Genomic DNA, 19,196 nt, shown 5'->3' with positions numbered 1-19,196 from the left:
GAATTGTGCACTGCTTTCAATAAAATACAGGTTTTTCCTGAAAATGGGATGTATTTTGCACAATTCCTCTCTGAGACAAGTGTCAGAAAAAGTTTCTCCCAAAAGTTAAGGATATACTAAGTTCATTACATTCTTGTACTCACCAATACAGCTAATAAAGGACTTTCTGAAAATCCCTGTCAGAGGCCTAATCACCCTTCTTCCAGAATCAGTAACAGTTCTTCATAAAGTAAAGCAGCCCAGCCATTCAAGGATAATTAATCTATTGTAGCACTCCGGACAAAAAGCAAGCGAGAAGCAGAGAGGAAATTTCAACTGGAAAATATTTTGACGTAATTGACCCAGATGACAAACTAAACTTAAGCGTATGTCAAGTGCTACAGTCTGCACAAAAACACACACAGATGCCAAAGGCTATTAAGAGCCCACACAAGGCAAGGTGAAGTCTTAACTCTGAGTAGAATATAAATCTTGTAATCACTGTTTAGAAAAGATGCACAGGGGAAGATAAAGGGTTATTTCATAAACTCAGAGAAAGAAATGTTTAAACTTTTAAAATTCTTTATCTTCAGAATTAAAGGTAATCATCATTGCAAAAAGTGTTAGGGAGTTTATTCTTTCAATACATCCAGAACACTTGTGTTTCTCAAAACCAGAGTCTAAAAAAAAAACAAACAACCCAATCCAAAAATGGGCAGAAGACCTAAATAGACATTTCTCCAAAGAAGATATACAGACTGCCAACAAACACATGAAAGGATGCTCAACATCTTTAATCATTAGAGAAATGCAAATCAAAACAACAATGAGGGCCTCCCTGGTGGCACAAGTGGTTGAGAGTCCGCCTGCCGATGCAGGGGATACGGGTTCGTGCCCCGGTCTGGGAGGATCCCATATGCCGCGGAGCGGCTGGGCCCGTGAGCCATGGCCGCTGAGCCTGCGCGTCCGGAGCCTGCGCGTCCGGAGCCTGTGCTCCGCAACGGGGGAGGCCACAACAGTGAGAGGCCCGCATACCGCAAAAAAAAAAAAAAAAAAAAAAAAAAAAACCTACAATGAGATATCATCTCACACCAGTCAGAATGGCCATCATCAAAAAATCTAGAAACAATAAATGTTGGAGAGGGTGTGGAAAAAAGGGAACACTCTTGCACTGCTGGTGGGAATGTGAATTGGTACAGCCACTATGGAGAATAGTACGGAGGTTCCTTAAAAAACTACAAATAGAACTACCATATGACCCAGCAATCCCACTACTGGGCATATACCCTGAGAAAACCATAATTCAAAAAGAGTCATGTACCAAAATGTTCACAGCAACCCTATTTACAATAGTCCGGAGATGGAAACAACCTAAGTGTCCATCATCAGATGAATGGATAAAGAAGATGTGGCACATATATACAATGGAATATTACTCAGCCATAAAAAGAAATGAAATTGAGCTATTTGTAATGAGGTGGATGGACCTAGAGTCTGTCATACAGAGTGAAGTAAGTCAGAAAGAGAAAGACAAATACTGTATGCTGACACATATATATGGAATTTAAGAAAAAAAATGTCATGAAGAACATAGGGGTAAGACAGGAATAAAGACACAGACCTACTAGAGAATGGACTTGAGGATATGGGGAGGGGGAAGGGTAAGCTGTGACAAAGCGAAAGAGAGGCATGGACATATATACACCACCAAACATAAGGTAGATAGCTAGTGGGAAGCAGCTGCATAGCACAGGGAGATCAGCTCGGTGCTTTCTGACCGCCTGGAGGGGTGGGATAGGGAGGGTGGGAGGGAGACGCAAGAGGGAGGGGATATGGGAACATATGTATATGTATAACTGATTCATTTTGTTATAAAGCAGAAACTAACACACCATTGTTAAGCAATTATACTCCAGTAAAGATGTTAAAAAAACAAAAAACCAGAGTCTTCCTATTTTTTTCTGATCACTTTCAAAATGTGTGAGATTTGTTATTTCAAAAAGTTCAAATTTAATTATAACACTTAAATCCCACAGAAAACAATTATCTATGTTGGAAACAAAAGACAACTTTTTCTTTGTAGGAAAATAAAACCTGAAAGAATACAATATGAATTCCTAACTTCTTTGACTTGATATCCTCCTACATAAATGGTATGATATAGCTATTTTAACTCTTCTCATAAGCATTAATCAGACCAAGATGAAAGGACCAATGAAAATGCATAAAAAAGCAAATATTTTTTGTGTTCCCAACTTTTTCTTTTGTAATTTTTAAACACATAGGAAAAGTTAAAAGAATAGTAAATGAACACCCATTTTTCACCTAATATATCCTCCACCCAGATTCAAAAATTGAATAATACTGTCAAAGTACACTAAATTGTATAATGAATAAAAGTCCACATTAAATAAAAATTAGTAAGTAGGATATGTAATAATCCCTAAGCAAGTACAAACTCAATTTATTAAGACAATTTCTTAACATCACTTATCTTTTGTGTGTGACCTAAAAGAATTAAATAGTTAATGAAAGGTGCATATAAGTTAACACATAGTTGGTTATTTTACATGAAAAAATGGTCTTCCTCATTTTCTCATCATGAAAAAAGACAAAAGTGAAACTGTAAAGTTATGAAAGCTTTCATATGCAAAAGCAATAATAAATATATTTCTAAGTAATCCTAGGATAGGCCGGAAAGCAGTCCTGGTAGCACCTGGAACTGTTATCTTGGATCACAAAAGAGTGAGATACTAATTTGTAAGGAAATATATGTGCTGTTTCTTCCTTGACATTCAAGTGTAAATAACAGTGAGCTAAATCCTCATTAAGTAAGTTTTAGATTTCCAATAGACAGGAAAAATTCAATTATGAATATACACTGTGGAAGGTAGGCACAGAAAAATGGAGATGACAGAAAAAAAAGAGTAGGAAATGCCAGTAAAATGACCATTTCCACTACCACAAGATGAGAGGACAAGGACCAAAGAGAAATCAAGATGTCTCTGGAAATTTCAAAATCACTCATTACTCCAACATTTAAAACTGCAACCTTTAAAACTATGGTCATGATTCAGCGTAACTAATCATAGTGAAAATGGTCCCCTCCCCAAATCCCTATCCAATGTCTTCTACAAGATAATAAAAAACAGGCAAACACTAGTGATTGTGAAGATACTGATTCTTAAATAGCAAATAGCCTAAATACATCTAAATATCATTCCACAAAAAATTTAAGTATAGCTAATCCTTGAAAATGAGGGGGTGAGGAGCTCTGACCCTGCATGCAGTCAAAAATCTAAGTATAACTTAGTGTAACTTATAGTCGGCCCTCCATTTACACAGTTTCCCCATATCCACGGAGTCAACCCACCTCGGATAATGTAATACTATAGTTTTACTATAGAAAAAAATCCACGTATAAGTGGAACCACACAGTTCAAACTCACGTTGTTCAAGGGTCAACAGTAAAGTAAAAGACTGACACTCTGAAATAAGTTTTATACGTTCAACCTGCCAATGATTTCAATGTTTTAAGATTAAAGAAACATACTTTATTACAAAAAAAATTCCCTGACAACATCAAAATAAATTATCATGTACCTTTTCTGAAATGACTTTGATAGTTAACATATTTAAATATGTATTTTTGTGATAAAGTCTACAGAAATGGATTTAAGGCTTTATATATACATATACACATATACTAAAATATATATATATATTTAGTAAATGGATATATTATCATGTTACACAGAAGTTAATAACAAAATTAATATCTAGTCCTATAGTAAATGTAAAACTACATATCAGGTAAGATAATCTATCCCAAGTAATAGGGCAGGGCAGTAAACAAATAAAATATGCATGTGTGTGTTTCAGAATATAAATAATGTATATATATCTTCTGACTGGGAAAGTGTTTTTTTTTTTTTTTTTTTTTTTTTCTTTTTGCGGTATGCGGGCCTCTCACTGTTGTGGCCTCTCCCGTTGCGGAGCACAGGCTCCGGATGCGCAGGCCCAGCGGCCATGGCTCACGGGCCCAGCCGCTCCGCGGCATATGGGATCCTCCCAGACCGGGGCACGAACCCGTATCCCCTGCATCGGCAGGCGGACTCTTAACCACTGCGCCACCAGGGAGGCCCGGGAAAGTGTTTTTAAAAAATGTATTTTCGGGGACTTCCCAGGTGGTCCAGTGGTTGAGAATCCGCCTTCCAATGCAGGGGACACAGGTTTGATCCCTGGTTGGGGAACTAAGATCCCACATGCCGCAGGGCAACTAAGCCCGTGTTCTCTACAGCCCATGTGCTGCAACTAAAGAGCCCGCACGCCACAACTACTGGGCCCATGCACTCTGGAGCCCGTGTGCCACAACTAGAGAAGTCCACATGCTGCAACAAAGAGCCTGTGTGCTGCAACTGAGACCCAACGCAGCCAAATAAATGATGAATATTTTAAAAAAAATTATTTGTACCATATAAGGTATTTGATTTCTTTTAAAATATGTTTGTAAATATTAAATTTATTAAATTCAATCAAATTTATAATTAAGTCTTGGTTAAACAAAAGTGATTAGTACAATTTAAAAATGCAGAAACTAAAGAAAACTGGTTTCTATTACACGAGTCTAAGAAATATTTAGAATCAAGAAACTAAACCATGATTTGCTGATTATAGGCACTAATTTAGTTATCTCCCATCTCCCTATATTATATTGCCATCAATCTCAAATAAAAATCAACTACTCTTTAAGATGGCTCCTAAGGGTAGGAATCAGAGGATTGGACGGGGGTGCCTAGAAGACAGAGTAGCAGTTAAAAAATTTAACACCCTACCTTTACAGCTAGGAAATTCAGCCCACTCTCATTGGCCAAAGCCTTTGCAATCATTGTTTTAGAGCATCCAGGAGGCCCATACAAAAGAACTCCTTTAGGTGGCTGAATACCCATTTGGGTGAAAGACTCTGGATGTTTCAAGGGCCATTCCACAGCCTGTTTCAGCTTCAGTTTGATATTTCCTAGTCCTCCTATATCTGACCAGGATACCTGCAAAACAAACAAACAAATAATAAAAATTTTAAAAAATATATATGCAAGAAGGGAAACAGAACTATTTAAGAATCAATAATTTCCTAAAAACAATTTTAACAGCATCAAGAAGTAAATTAGGAGTTTATAAAATGTGAGCTGCATATTATAGAAATACTAAAGAAAAACAAAATGTTTCTGTTTGCCAAGACTTGTATAAGTAACTGGTTAAACGACTGAACATTCTGAGAAGTCTATATTCTATTCTACGTGGCTGTAAAAACTAGCTTTCATCTGTTTGAAAATGGTTTGAATCAGTGATCCAAGGTCTCATCTATATATCTAAGTTCTTGTATTTCTTTTTTAGCAAAATTACTTTTAAATATACTTCTGTAGGTTCTTATGAAATATGTAATCTTTTCTGCCTTTGGTATATTAATAAAGAATCCTCAAAATTTTGTTCCCCCCAAAAGGCCCCCCAAACAAGATAGCTCCTTAGATATTTACTTAATAAATATTCATTGAGAACTATGTATCATATACTGTACACAGGAAATAGATAAGACATAAATCCAGACTTTAAAGAACTTAACAACTACCAGTAACATGCACATAAATAACCATAGTACAATGGAAAGCATACTAACCACAATAACAAAGAAACAGAAAAAGGCTTTGGGACTTCCCAGGAAGAAAAGATTATTCCCAGCTGGAAGGCAAATCTGAAAGCCAACTCTTGAAGCATGGATGAGATCCAGAAATGTGAAAATAGGGACAATGTCAGATAGAGGCCAAAAAATTATGAAAAGCTCAGAAGGAAGTATGAAGAAGATGAGAGGAAAATGGATTTAAGGGGGGAAATAAAAATAGAAAAGTAAGTTCAAGCCATATAGTGGAAGACCTTGAAGACTAGATGGAGTTCACGAATCTCTTTATTCATAAGAAGTCTTTGAAGGTTTTTAATCTAGAAAGTGATATGGTCTGATCTGAGCTTCAGAAAGACTTCTCTGACAAGATTCATTAGAGAGGAGAGAAAGTGCAGGGAGAACAATTAAGGATCTATCACAAACATCCTCTAAAAAAAAGAAGCCTGAGCTAGGGTAACCACATGGAGATGATGAAGACACACCAGAAAACTTCTACAGGTCTACAGCTGAGGGTTCTGAAGGCAGAAGAAAGGGAAAATCTGAAGCTAAAGATTTCAAGATGGACTGATAAGAAGAATATAGACCACAGAAAAAATGATCAGTAGAAGAGAAAATAAATGAGATTTTTTTTTGGATACACAGAATTGCATACATTCACAATTGAATATACATCACAAACGAAGTTGAACATATATCACAAATGGAGCTCTGGAAAGAGAATAGGGTTGAAATGTTAGATTTCAGAGATAGCTACATACAAACAATAGACACCATGAGATCAATTGAAGTAGTCAACCATGAGAAGAGAAATGTGGATGAAAGGCATGTCTATGGATGCTACCTACATTTAACAGGGAAGAGGGAAAAAAAGAAAGAGGAAGAAAAGTCAGAAAACAATCTACAAACCCAAAAAAGATAAGGGTTTTGTTTGTTTGTTACTATCAGGAAAAGATTACTTTTTCCAAATGAACTTGCATGGTTTTTTGGGGGCATTCTATTGTTTTTGTTTTTTGTTCACAGAACAAGGAGAATTCTGTATTATCAACCATAACCCTGAGCTCAGATTTAATTATTTTTTTCTAAATTGCTTTCTTGGAAGTTAATTTGAGAAGTGAGATTACTGGATTAAAAGGCATGAACATTTTAGGTCTCTTAATACATGATGCCAGTTTGCTATCCCAACCACTTCATCTATTTTAATGCCATGAGCGATACATGTATGTTTCCCTGCAGCATCATTAGCCTTGGGTTTTATTTTAACTTCTTTTTCCTAACTGATTTCTGATTTCACCAATTAATAAAATTAAAATTAAACTTGGGATTAGTACACATGATCTTATGGCCCTAAAAACATCCAGCTATCATCAGCAGGAACAAAGTGACTGTTTACCGCAGAAGGTGACTGTGTTTGTATAACCAAGGCCTGATATAGGCAGAAGTACAGCAGAGCTGTCACACCCTGATGTGTAGTTCCTGCTTGTGCTCTCTGGTGTTTCTGATCTTTCCTTTATCCTTTTCTTCTACTTTTTAACTTAATTTTGAAATTATTCAAACATGCAAAAGTTGAAGAAAAATCAGTACCATAAGTGAATATATACTCTACCAAAATTCACCAATTTTTAACATTTACCAGTTTTGCTTTAGTACGTGCTCTTTCTCCTTCTCTCTCCACACACACACACACACACACACACACACACACTACACACAAAAACACACATACTTTATCAATTTTTATTTTTTAACATCTTTATTGGAGTATAATTGCTTTACAATGGTGTGTTAGTTTCTACTTTACAACAAAGTGAATCAGCTATACATATACATATGTCCCCATATCTCCTCCCTCTTGCGTCTCCCTCCCATCCTCCCTATCCCACCCCTCTAGGTGGTCACAAAGCACTGAGCTGATCTCCCTGTGCTGTGCTATGCAGCTGCTTCCCACTAGTTATCTATTTTACATTTGGTAGTGTATATATGTCCATGCCACTCTCTCACTTCATCCCAGCTTAACCTTCCCCTTCCGCATGTCCTCAAGTCCATTCTCCACGTCTGCGTCTTTATCCCTGTTCTGCCCCTAGGTTCTTCAGAACCATTTTTTTTTAAGATTCCATATATGTGTGTTAGCATAAGGTATTTGTTTTTCTCTTTCAGACTTACTTCATTCACTCTATATGACAGCCTCTAGGTCCATCCACCTCACTACAAATAACTCAGTTTCGTTTCTTTTTATGGCTGAGTAATATTCCATTGTATATATGTGTCACATCCATCTTCTTTATCCATTCATCTGTCGATGGACACTTAGGTTGTTTCCATGTCCTGGCTATTGTAAATAGAGCTGCAATGAACATTGTGGTACATGACTCTTTTTGAATTATGGTTTTCTTAGGGTACATGCTCAGTAGTGGGATTGCTGGGTCATATGGTAGTTCTATTTTTAGTTTTTTAAGGAGCCTCCATGCTGTTCTCCATAGTGGCTGTATCAACTTACATTCCCACCAACAGTGCAAGAGGGTTCCCTTTTCTCCACACCCTCTCCAGCATTTATTGTTTGTAGATTTTTTTGATGATGGCCATTCTGACTGGTGTGAGGTGATATCTCATTGTAATTTTGATTTGCATTTCTCTAATGATTAGTGATGTTGAGCATCCTTTCATGTGTTTGTTGGCAATCTGTATATCTTCTTTGGAGAAATGTCTATTTAGGTCTTCTGCCCATTTTTGGATACCTAAGAATAAACCTACCTAAGGAGACAAAAGACCTGTATGCAGAAAACTATAAGACAATGATGAAAGAAATTAAAGATAATACAAACAGATGGAGAAATATATCATGTTCTTGGACTGGAAGAATCAACATTGTGAAAATGACTATACTACCCAAAGCAATCTACAGATTCAATGCAATTCCTATCAAACAACCAATGTCATTTTTCACAGAACTAGAACAAAAAATTTCACAATTTGTATGGAAACAACAAAGACCCTGAATAGCCAAAGCAATCTTGAGAAAGAAAAACGGAGCTGGAGGAATCAGGCTCCCGGACTTCAGACTATACTACAAATAGTAGTATATACTATACAGTAATCAAGACAGTATGGTACTGGCACAAAAACAGAAATATAGATCAATGGAACAGGATAGAAAGCCCAGAGATAAACCCATGCACATATGGTCACTTTATTTTTGATAAAGGAGGCAAGAATATACAATGGAGAAAAGACAGCCTCTTCAATAAGTGGTGCTGGGAAAATTGGACAGCTACATGTAAAAGAATGAAATCAGAACACTCCCTAACACCATACACAAAAATAAACTCAAAATGGATTAAAGACCTAAATGTAAGGCCAGACACTATCAATTTTTAAATTTTCTGTTGAAACTTTTAAAGTAGGCTGCAGGTATGACACTTCTAAATACTTTAGCATACCTCTCATGAAAATAAACATTCTGGGAAGAAATTTTTAAGGAGGGTAGTCAACAACTATTAAAAATTAATAGATCAGAAAGTAGAGAGACTTAAAAAGAAATGGTCAGTAGATCTGGCAATGAGGTTACTGGATAGTGGTTTAATTCAGTCAGTAGAGTTTATTTTTATGCCTTTTAAGAGTGGCATATATACATACACACAATACACACATACATGCATACACATACATACATGCATACACATGCATACATGCATACAGAGAGGGACAGTATGTGTGTGTGTGTGTGTGTGTATATATATATATATATAAAATGGATGAAAGCTGTATTTATAACTGTCATAGATACACAAGTCAGGGAAGCAACTTATAAGAACTAAACTGACACTATGTTATTGTTATGATGCTGCAGATACCCATTCAGTTGTTACTATACAACTATTATACCTATACAATGAGAACAGCATGCTCTGTTGGAGAACGTGCTCCATGAGGAACAGCTATTCCATACCTTGGAGCATGTTTGAGTTATACCTTGAGTACTATAGCAGAATATTTACTTAAGCTAATTTAATAAGCACACATACAGATAAAATTTTCTTCAAGATTAGTACAGAACTATATCCTTCCTAATTAATAGCATTTAAAACAAAATTCAATGATATGCCTATAAATGGCTAGGAGGATGTTTTTCTCAGATATATATAAAACTAAATAAACCTGGCAATACAACCTGATAATTTTCAATATGATAAAATTTGGTATTTAATACATTTTCGTGTGTTTGGTTTTTAATCAGTCTTTTAAAAACCTTTAAAAAGAGTCATTTAAAAGAACCTAATATAAGATATTAAACTCACGTGGAACACACATGGAAATCACCAAAATAAAAGGAAGTCCATATCATAAAAAATGGTATCTTTAGTTAGGGATCTGGGAATAGTAGCAAACAGTGTCAGCTGGACCAGGAGCTGAAGAAGGCGTGTTCCTCAAGAGAAATTAAGAGGCTCTTACCAGAAAACTGAATGTTCACTGGACATGCAACAGGCCAAAACACCAATGCCACTGCATGGACTAGTAGTCTATACTGAGGAGTTGGTCCATTGCCCTGAAGGCTGTAAGAACCAGCAAAAAAGTGAAACAATCCTATCCCCTTCCTATCTCCTGAACTTCGGGGCTCTTGCTACACCAACTGTCTCTCTCTATTCCTGCTTTAATTATATTTTTCACTATATTTTTTCCTCAGCCTACAAATATTTCCTTTTTCTCCCTATCCTTCAAAACAACCTTACTTTGATATTATTTCTACCTAATATTTTATCTCCTCCTTTCTCACCACTAAACTTCTTGAAAGATAGTTAATACCTCTCTACTTCTACTGCACTTATATTTTCCACTTTATATTTCAGTTAAGTATTTATCCCCCCAAGCAGTGATAGGAAAGGAGAGTAAAAGATAAAGGTAAAAAGTTTAAAGACTGGCAGGAAAGCACGGAGCTAAGGGCATTATGTCAGAACGTCTCTAGACTCTCAGGAAAATCTGAGGCAAAGTCATCTGCAGAAACATCAATCTATCTATTAAATACTGACTAAATGCCTATTTCATACTATGCTGGTTCCTGGGAACAAAATAGTTCCTGTCCATACTGAGTTTTTGACCTGATGGAATATTTCCTTAAAAAGGCATACTTACATAATTATGCAATTACTATAAAGCCTGGTATATGCTAAAAGGGTAGCCACAGAGTTTAAATGGACGGTCAGGAAAAGCTTTTCAGAAGTGACATATGAGGTGGGATCTAATAAACACAGAAATTAGCCAGCTGAAAGTAACAGCAAATGCCGTGGAGAAGACAAAGGTAAAAAAAAAAAAAAAAAAAAGCATTATACATTAGGAGAACTACATAAAAGTAATTCAGTATGGCTAGAATTTAGAGAGCCAGAAAAGGAGTAGAAACAAAAGAGGTTAGCCAGCATATGGAGCTATCAGACCTTGAAGACTCATAAAACATCAAGAAATTTAGACTTTATCCTGAGAGCAATGGAGAGCAATGTAATCAGGGAAATGACATGATCAGACTGCTGGAAGACCACTGTGGTTACAAAGTAGAGTGGGGTTTAGAATTGGGAGGGTGAGGAGGAGAGGCTTCTACAGTAATTCCTATAAGAGACTGTGGTTATCTGCACTACGGTAGTAGCAGTAGGGCTATGGAGAAAACAAAAAAGGATAAAAACTATATTAAACAAGGCTAATCAATGAGTCTTGATAATTAATGAGATTTGGAGAGGAGACGGTAAAAAAAAAAATGAAATCAAGGGTAACAGTCAGGATTCAGACTTGGGTAATTGTGTAAATGAAAGTTACATTAAAAGAGAAAAAAAACATATTTGAAAATTAAGGAATTAGTTTCCAGTTACTGTACCGTGGTTGGAATTTACAAGGGAAAGAAATTCAATAAACTTTGGGAAATGTCTTCTATGTGCTCAACTTGTTTTAGAGACTGTAAGCGCACAAAGGTAAGTGAGATAATATCTCCAAATATTTTTAATCTAGAAAGAGGAATAAGAAAAGTATCTTAAAAAACACAGTCTTTGTCTAAAGACATAAAATATCTGTCTTCACACAATTAATACAAAAACTACTGAAAAAAATATAAAATAGGTTAAGATATTCGTAAATATGTGAGATAGTGAGAACAGAGATTTGGAAAATGTTGCATATATGAAAGATTTACATCAAGCTGTTAGAATATCAAAGTAATAATAGCAATTCCCACCTCATATGTTTATGAGGATAGCTATTATATAAGTACAGCCTATAAGAAATTACAAAGGACAATATAAGAATTATCTATTCCCCCAACACCTAAAAGTAACCATTTTTAGTATTTAGTACCTTCTAGTCTTTCAAATGCCTGTGCATGAGTTTTCATTGAGATCATAATATATACACAATTCTATATTCTGCGTTTTAAATACTTCATACATTTTTTTGTATGAAATTACTAGTTACTGTATCACTTTGGGCAATTTGCTTCATCTCTCTAAACTTCTTTCTCATCTGTAATAGGGGACAATAAAACCTAAGCTCTCAGGATTATTGTGAGAATCAAACAGTATAGTAAATATTCCATTAACTGCACTTTCCCTGGTACATGTTAACTAATAAATACTAGGTAGGTATTATTATTATTATTTTATTTAAATGTCTGAAAGATGATTACAATGAATAGTCATATTTTAAAGGACTAGTGACAAAAGATAAAGGACAATCAAGCCATTACATTTGTAGTTTCATGAACAATATTTAATTACCATAACTTTTCTATTCTTTTTCTTTTTGTCTGATTACTACATTTCTTAAAATAAGGGCAAAAAAGTTTTGCATTTTAATTTAGCACCTGAATGCCAAATAAATGATGGCTCTTTGTATAGCTAAGATACCTATTAAAAATAAATATAAATTGGCTTTAAAATACTATTGCATAGGAGAGTCTTAAAGCACAGAAAGTCATGGGAAAATTAGTCAGTAAGAGAAGAATAAGCACCAGCATGAAATCATAAAATCCTAGAACTAGAACAGGAATTCACAAACTAGCTGGTTCACTATCCTACCTTCAGTCAGTATTTCATCTTTCAAATCCTCTCATCTTTCAACAAATACTATTTTATGCTCTTTAAAATTATTTTTAATTCTATAACTCTCTTAAATAAGTTACACTATATCGTAACTGCCAGAAAATTATTCCTACAATCTAACCTAAATCACTCCTGAGAATATTATACTTGGGTCCTTGCCTTCTTATTTTGTCCTGATGAAAACAGTGAACAGCTGCTCACATATGGCTTTATAACTTTTTGAATTAATAATAAAGTTAGAAGTGACGGAACAGCTGTCAAACAAGCACACACAGTGCAGTGACATAAATTTCCCAAGGGAAATGTCCCCCACAAATATCTCACAGTACTTTCTAAGCAAGCATCCAACAATATATAAATCTAAAAAAAAACAAAAACTCAATTCAAACTGCACACCCACAGAAGTAAGAGACCTGATGATTAGGTTAAAACAAAACAAAACAAAAAAACTTTTATGGACAAGTTCCAAGAGGACAAAATAAAAATGAATGAAGTAGGAGAATTACTATGAGAGAGGAATTCAGTAGCTCCAGAGGGACTCAGTGTCCTTATACATCTATGAGTCAAGATCCTCTTATTTTCTAGGTGCCAAGTTTTACACTGCCAGGCACAAAAATTCTTTTGAAAGTGTTATTTTTATAGAAAACATGGCAACAAAGAGTGCCTTTCACTTTGCTCTTTCACACTAACAAGTCCCAACATAAGGATAAGAACCCAGGCACTAACACGTGGGTTGGCAATTCTCTGCTGGGCCATACACCAGCTTTTTAACAATTCAAATATTTAAAGTAGATTTATTTTGATAAGAAATAATAAGGATACCAAATTACTAGGGATACTACATAATGCAGAAAGAAATAAGTTGAGAAAACCCACCTCTAAGATCCAAAAGAAAAAAACACATTTCCAGATGCTTCTTTAATGGCGACAAAGCAAAATTAGGATGCAGTTAAGTGTTCAAAATATGTTCTTAGATCTAAGTAAAAATATGTGAAAGCCATTAGCTTTATAAGGTGAAAGACAAAATATTTTTCCCCATGCTTAAAAAAAAATTCTATCGAGGTTTCTTAAAAAAACAAGTCAAAGTTCCAGTTCCACTATGGTACCATAAACCATCTACAGCCTCTCCCTCACCCCCAAATTGATTAAAAATACACACTTCACAAAAAATACAAAACCCACTACAGGAGGACTCTGAAAAGTAAAGTGGAGCATGAGGCAGGTAAAACTATGGAGAAGGGCCCGGCACAGTGTGGTGGAAAGGGCTGAGCATGTAGTGTTTTGTCCTTCTCTTTTCTTTCTTGACTCAGCTTTTCCCCTCCTGTTTCACTTCCATTTTGCATAAGATTGCTAGGTTGAAATATCTAATATTTTCACAGGAAAGAGCACAGAATGTTTAAAAAAAAAAGTAAATGAGAAAGAATATAAGAAACTACAACAAAACTTTGCCACTAATTGCAAACTGCCACTAATCCGAGTGATTTTGCTATTCTTTAGTAAATCACATTTCAGAATCTCACTGAAACATATTATAAAGGCTATGGGAGCCAGATGCTCTTATAATTCCTAATTAATAAAGGGAAACATTAAGGTAAAGAAGAAAGGAACTATTCAAGTAAAACTAAAATAGATATTCAAAAAAACATGGAAATAATGATCAACTTAAAGGCAAATATTTTAACCAAATTTCAAACTATAGATTTCATAATCAGTTTAGTGCTTATATTAAAACCTGAGTTCAATTTCAAAAATAGCATTTACATTACAATCCCTCTTTAATAAGTTTACTATGAGCTGTGCTCAGAGAGCGGGCTATATATGAAGTCAAATCTTATAAATAAAATAGTAATTATCTAAATAAGCCTGCCTTAGATCAAAAAACTTTCTGCCTTAATTCAACTTAAAAATGGTTAATCATTTCCAAAATGAGTTTTTAAAAAACTACTTACTTTTGTTTAATAAACACGGAAAAGTCTCACAAAAAATGGAAACTTTAAACAAGAAAAAAAAAATAGAAGCAATAATTTAAAAAAAGTAAAACTCACACCATGAAAATGACATAAAGTCTTACCTAGAAAATTCTTCATATCTCATTAAAATATTTTCCTAATTTACTAAATTCCTTGAATAATTTAACTGCATTCAGCATAAAATGCTTTGAATATTTAAGGAAACTTAGTAACCTCTGCCATTCTTATTTGGCATAGCAGAACTAGGAAAAGATAAAGGAGTATGGATAAAATAAATGAAAAATACAGGAACAGAGGAAAGAGATCAGGACTTCTACTGATTGGGCCCCAAGCCCAGGAACTAAAGAAGCACATGGTCACAAGTTTCTCAAGCGAATTTTAAATCAACCACATGTAAATAATATATGACCAAATGCCCCAAAATTAAAAGAAATCATATAAAAGGCCCAGAAAAAAATGTTTCAAATAGTAAAAGTTTTCAAATGAGTTTTGTTCGGATTACTTGTCTTTGGGAATTTGTGATATAAGCAAATAATAATCAAACAGAAAAGCTCTTTTGTTATATATGTAGGTATCACCAGGACCTTCTTAACACAGTGCCTGTATATTACAGATGCTCAATGTTTGTTTGGTATAGGAATAAATTAATGGGCAGATGCACATTTCTCTTGGGTTATCTTAAAAAAAAAGTAGCAGAAGGGGTAGAAATGGCAGGGAGACAGGCTGTAGGAAGTGAGATGGGGAAAACAGGAGAGAGTTAGGGAGTTAGGAATAAACCAACATGTGTGGTCAGAACTAGTAAAAAAATGTTGCCAACATGTAATAGTGTACAAGGGTTATACATATGCTTTGCAAGACATTTTCTAGCCCAGATCTGTCCAAATAGTTGGGTAATAAATTCAAACCATTTCCTCTGAATCTCCTTTGATGGCTGGTTGACAATAAAAATGTTTGCATATATAGACAGAAAAATATTCTGCTGACAAGACTGGCTAAAGGGATGCTCCAAGTTTTTGTTAAATAGAAGGCAAAGAGAGGAGGCCCTTCTTTGTCAGAAAGCTGAGCAAACTCATGTAAGCAAATTTCCTAAGCAGTCCCGACTATGTCCTGAGATACAGACCAGAAAGGAAGTTCCTACATGGGGGAGAATAACGAATGCTGCTGGCCAGAGAGCACTGGTTATTCTCTATGTTGTTTTGGTTTGAGGTCTACAGACATAAGGAGAAAGCCCTGAAAAAGGGTAAAAGAGATACTAGGAAACAATCCTTACAGGACAGTCTTAACGGGCAATATTTAGAAAAAGAATAAAAGATTTTACCTTTATACTCAAAGCTGGTCCCTGGCTGCTAAATGTGCTGCACGTAATAGCTAGGGGGATGAATGTTAGTGGGACAGGATCAACTTGAGAATCAGGCCAAAAGATGCTGCAAGAAAATCCTAGAGAAAGAAGCTGCCTAGAGAAATTAGACATTTATCCTAGGCATATAACTAAGTTCACTGAGACAGGTTAGGCAAGTCTCAGAGAACTGACCAAGCCTAAGTGGTAGATTGTTGAGAAAAAATTAACTGTCCTATGGTAAATGTTGTCTAACTGTGCCATTTTTTATAAGTTCTCACAAGTATGGGTCTCCTCTGCTGTGGGTATCAACAAGAAAGTCAGACTCCTATAGGTATACTAACAGAGGTTTTAATATCAAATATCCATTTATTTACTCACTTATTTATTCACTCATTCACTCAAATATATTCATCTTAGTGCAAAAGGCTGTTAGGTTTTGAGTGCTTAGCCAGGCTCTAGGAATACAGGTAGACTATACAGATTGAGATAACAAAAAATGAACAAGACTGACATGGTCTCTACATCATGGAGCTTATAGACTGAAAGGAGAGGCAGACATTAAACAAATACATTAATAAGTATTTAATTTAAAGACTAGACAAAAAATTGTACGGGGTGCCACAAATAGTACATAATAGGCCTGGAGGGTCCTAGAGTGTTAAGTACAGCTTTCTAGAAGATCTGATATTTAAACAGGCATGAAAGGTAAGTAGGAGTTAGGCAACTAAAGAGACTGAATGACACTGAACCATTTGTAGCCCCTAATACTGGCTTTTAGTTCATCTTGGGGAAGGAAGAGATGCATGAGAATAATGGCAGTCATACTGAGGGACCTGACTCATTATCATTCCAGATTCAATCTGGTAAAACAGATCCATTTTAGCTTTCCTCATCTATGACTTGACCAGTTACTGTCATACTTTCTGTTCTTTTCCCTGCTGTCTCCAGAAAAATCTGAAGTTATGCACATTAGAGATCTTGACACTATTGAAAAGAGAACAGTTGTAAAAAGAGCCATTGAGTATAAATTCTGCATGTAAGCAGCACATCAGCCTAAATTCTGGTTAAGTACTTCTGAGGGGCTGGAGGAGTTTTATCTTAGATAACTAATTTTATAGTTTTGTTAAGCTATGATGAGTATGACATATCATTTCGGTGGTCTTCCTCCCAAAACCCCATAATCCTAGCCTAACCATAATAAAAACAACAACCAAACTCAAATTGAGGGTCCTTCTATACAAAAGACCTAAGCAGTATACCTCAAAACTGTTAAGAACAGAAACACTGTCATAGCCCAGAGAAGCCAAAGAAGACATGACAACTGAATATAATGTGATAGCTTAGATGGGATCCTGAAATAGACAAAGGACATTAGGAGGAACTAATGAAATCCAACTAAAGTGTGGAGTTTAGTAAATAGTGTTCAAGACAGGTTTAATCAGAAAACCTGCGTTATTCAAACCCTGCCCATTTCAAAGAAAGGCCAGTCTTTAGGACTGGCCCTTAGCAGTCTTCTGGGAGATATTCTCTAGGCCTTTTAAATATTGTGCCTCTAAGAGTGTTTTTGTATGCATGAGGCCCTGGGCTACGCTATACCTGTTTGACCAGATAAGTTGACCCTGACAATGTGATTTATGAACATTTGTTTTTGCTCTGGGAAGAGCTAGAATCTAAGAAGCTGAAGTCAGACATGCCAGTGCTGTATACCTACACTGACTGACCTGCAATGAAACCCTGGAAACCAAGGTTCAGGTCAGCCTCCCTGGTCAATAACAGTTCACACATATTGTCACACACTGTTTAGGGGAGAATTAAGTGTGCTCCCAAGTGACTCCATTGGGAGAGTACACCTAGAAGCTTGTTCCTGTTTTCTCCTGGACTTCACCTCATGTGACTTTTCACTTTTGAGTATTTTGATCTGTATCCTTTCACAGTAATAAATCATAACCATGAGTATAATAGCTTCTGAGTGCAGTGAGTCCTTCCGGCGAATCATCAAGCCTGAGGGTGATCCTGAGGTCCCCCAACAAAGACAGAAAGACAGATGATAAAATTACAAACAACTTAGAATTCCCTAAAACTCACATTCCCACCTGCTCCCCCACTACCCATCTATAGGCCTGAACATTAGGGAAACATTATCACAGGGTATTAAACTCATCTTTAAATTTATCTTAGGTTTATAGTGGAGTTCTCAGACATCTGCTGATTTTCAGATTACATTTTCTCAATCTATCCCATCTTTCCCACTTTTGCATCATATACCATTCCACCTTAGAGCTTTGGTCTTTCTATTGGGTCAATACCAGAAGAAAGTTCACTCGTATAACACTTAAAAAAAAAAAAAAAAAGCCCAAAAAACACCTGTTTACCATTGCAACAAAAAGAATAAAATACCTAGGAATAAACCTACCTAAGGAGGCAAAAGACCTGTATGCAGAAAACTATAAGACACTGATGGAAGAAATCAAAGATGATACAAACAGATGGAGAGATATACCATGTTCTTGGATTGGAAGAATCAACATTGTGAAAATGACTATACTACCCAAAGCAATCTACAGATTCAACGCAATCCCTATCAAACTACCAATGGCATTTTTCACAGAACTAGAACATGAAATTTTACAATTTGTATGGAAACACAAAAGACCCCGAATAGTCAAAGCAATCTTGAGAAAGAAACACGGAGCTGGAGGAATCAGGCTCCCAGACTTCAGACGATACTACAAAGCTACAGTAATCAAGACAGTAGGGTACTGGCAAAAAAACAGAAACATAGTTAATGGAACAGGATAGAAAGCCCAGAGATAAACCCACGCACATATGATCACCTTATCTTTGACAAAGGAGGCAAGAATATACGATGGAGAAAAGACAGTCTCTTCAAATGGTGCTAGGAAAACTGGATAGCTACATGTAAAAGAATGAAATTAGAACACTCCCTAACACCATACACAAAAATAAACTCAAAATGGATTAAAGACCAAAATTTAAGGCCAGACACCATCAAACTCTTAGAGGAAAACACAGGCAGAATACTCTATGACATAAGTCACAGCAAAATCCTTTTTGACCCTAGAGTAATGGAAATAAAAATAAAAATAAACAAATGGGACCTAATGAAACTTAAAAGCTTTTGCACAGCAAAGGAAACCATAAAC

At 35.6% G+C, this 19,196-nt stretch overlaps 1 protein-coding gene across 2 annotated transcripts in view; it reads right to left on the bottom strand.

Moving 5' to 3' along the window:
- AFG2A (AFG2 AAA ATPase homolog A) overlaps nt 1-19,196 on the bottom strand; it is a 348,297-nt gene that overhangs the window by 264,398 nt on the left and 64,703 nt on the right. For both annotated transcript variants that reach the window (XM_060105705.1, XM_060105706.1), the window contains exon 11: nt 4,815-5,024. In XM_060105705.1, coding sequence (XP_059961688.1) covers nt 4,815-5,024 — 210 coding nt within the window. The remainder of the gene's footprint in view (nt 1-4,814; nt 5,025-19,196) is intronic.

The sequence above is a fragment of the Mesoplodon densirostris genome, chromosome 1 (genome assembly GCF_025265405.1).
Source record: "Mesoplodon densirostris isolate mMesDen1 chromosome 1, mMesDen1 primary haplotype, whole genome shotgun sequence".
Taxonomy (NCBI): Eukaryota; Metazoa; Chordata; class Mammalia; order Artiodactyla; family Ziphiidae; genus Mesoplodon; species Mesoplodon densirostris.
Note: the sequence above shows the minus strand (reverse complement) of the source record. Positions and strands in the feature narration are given on the sequence as shown.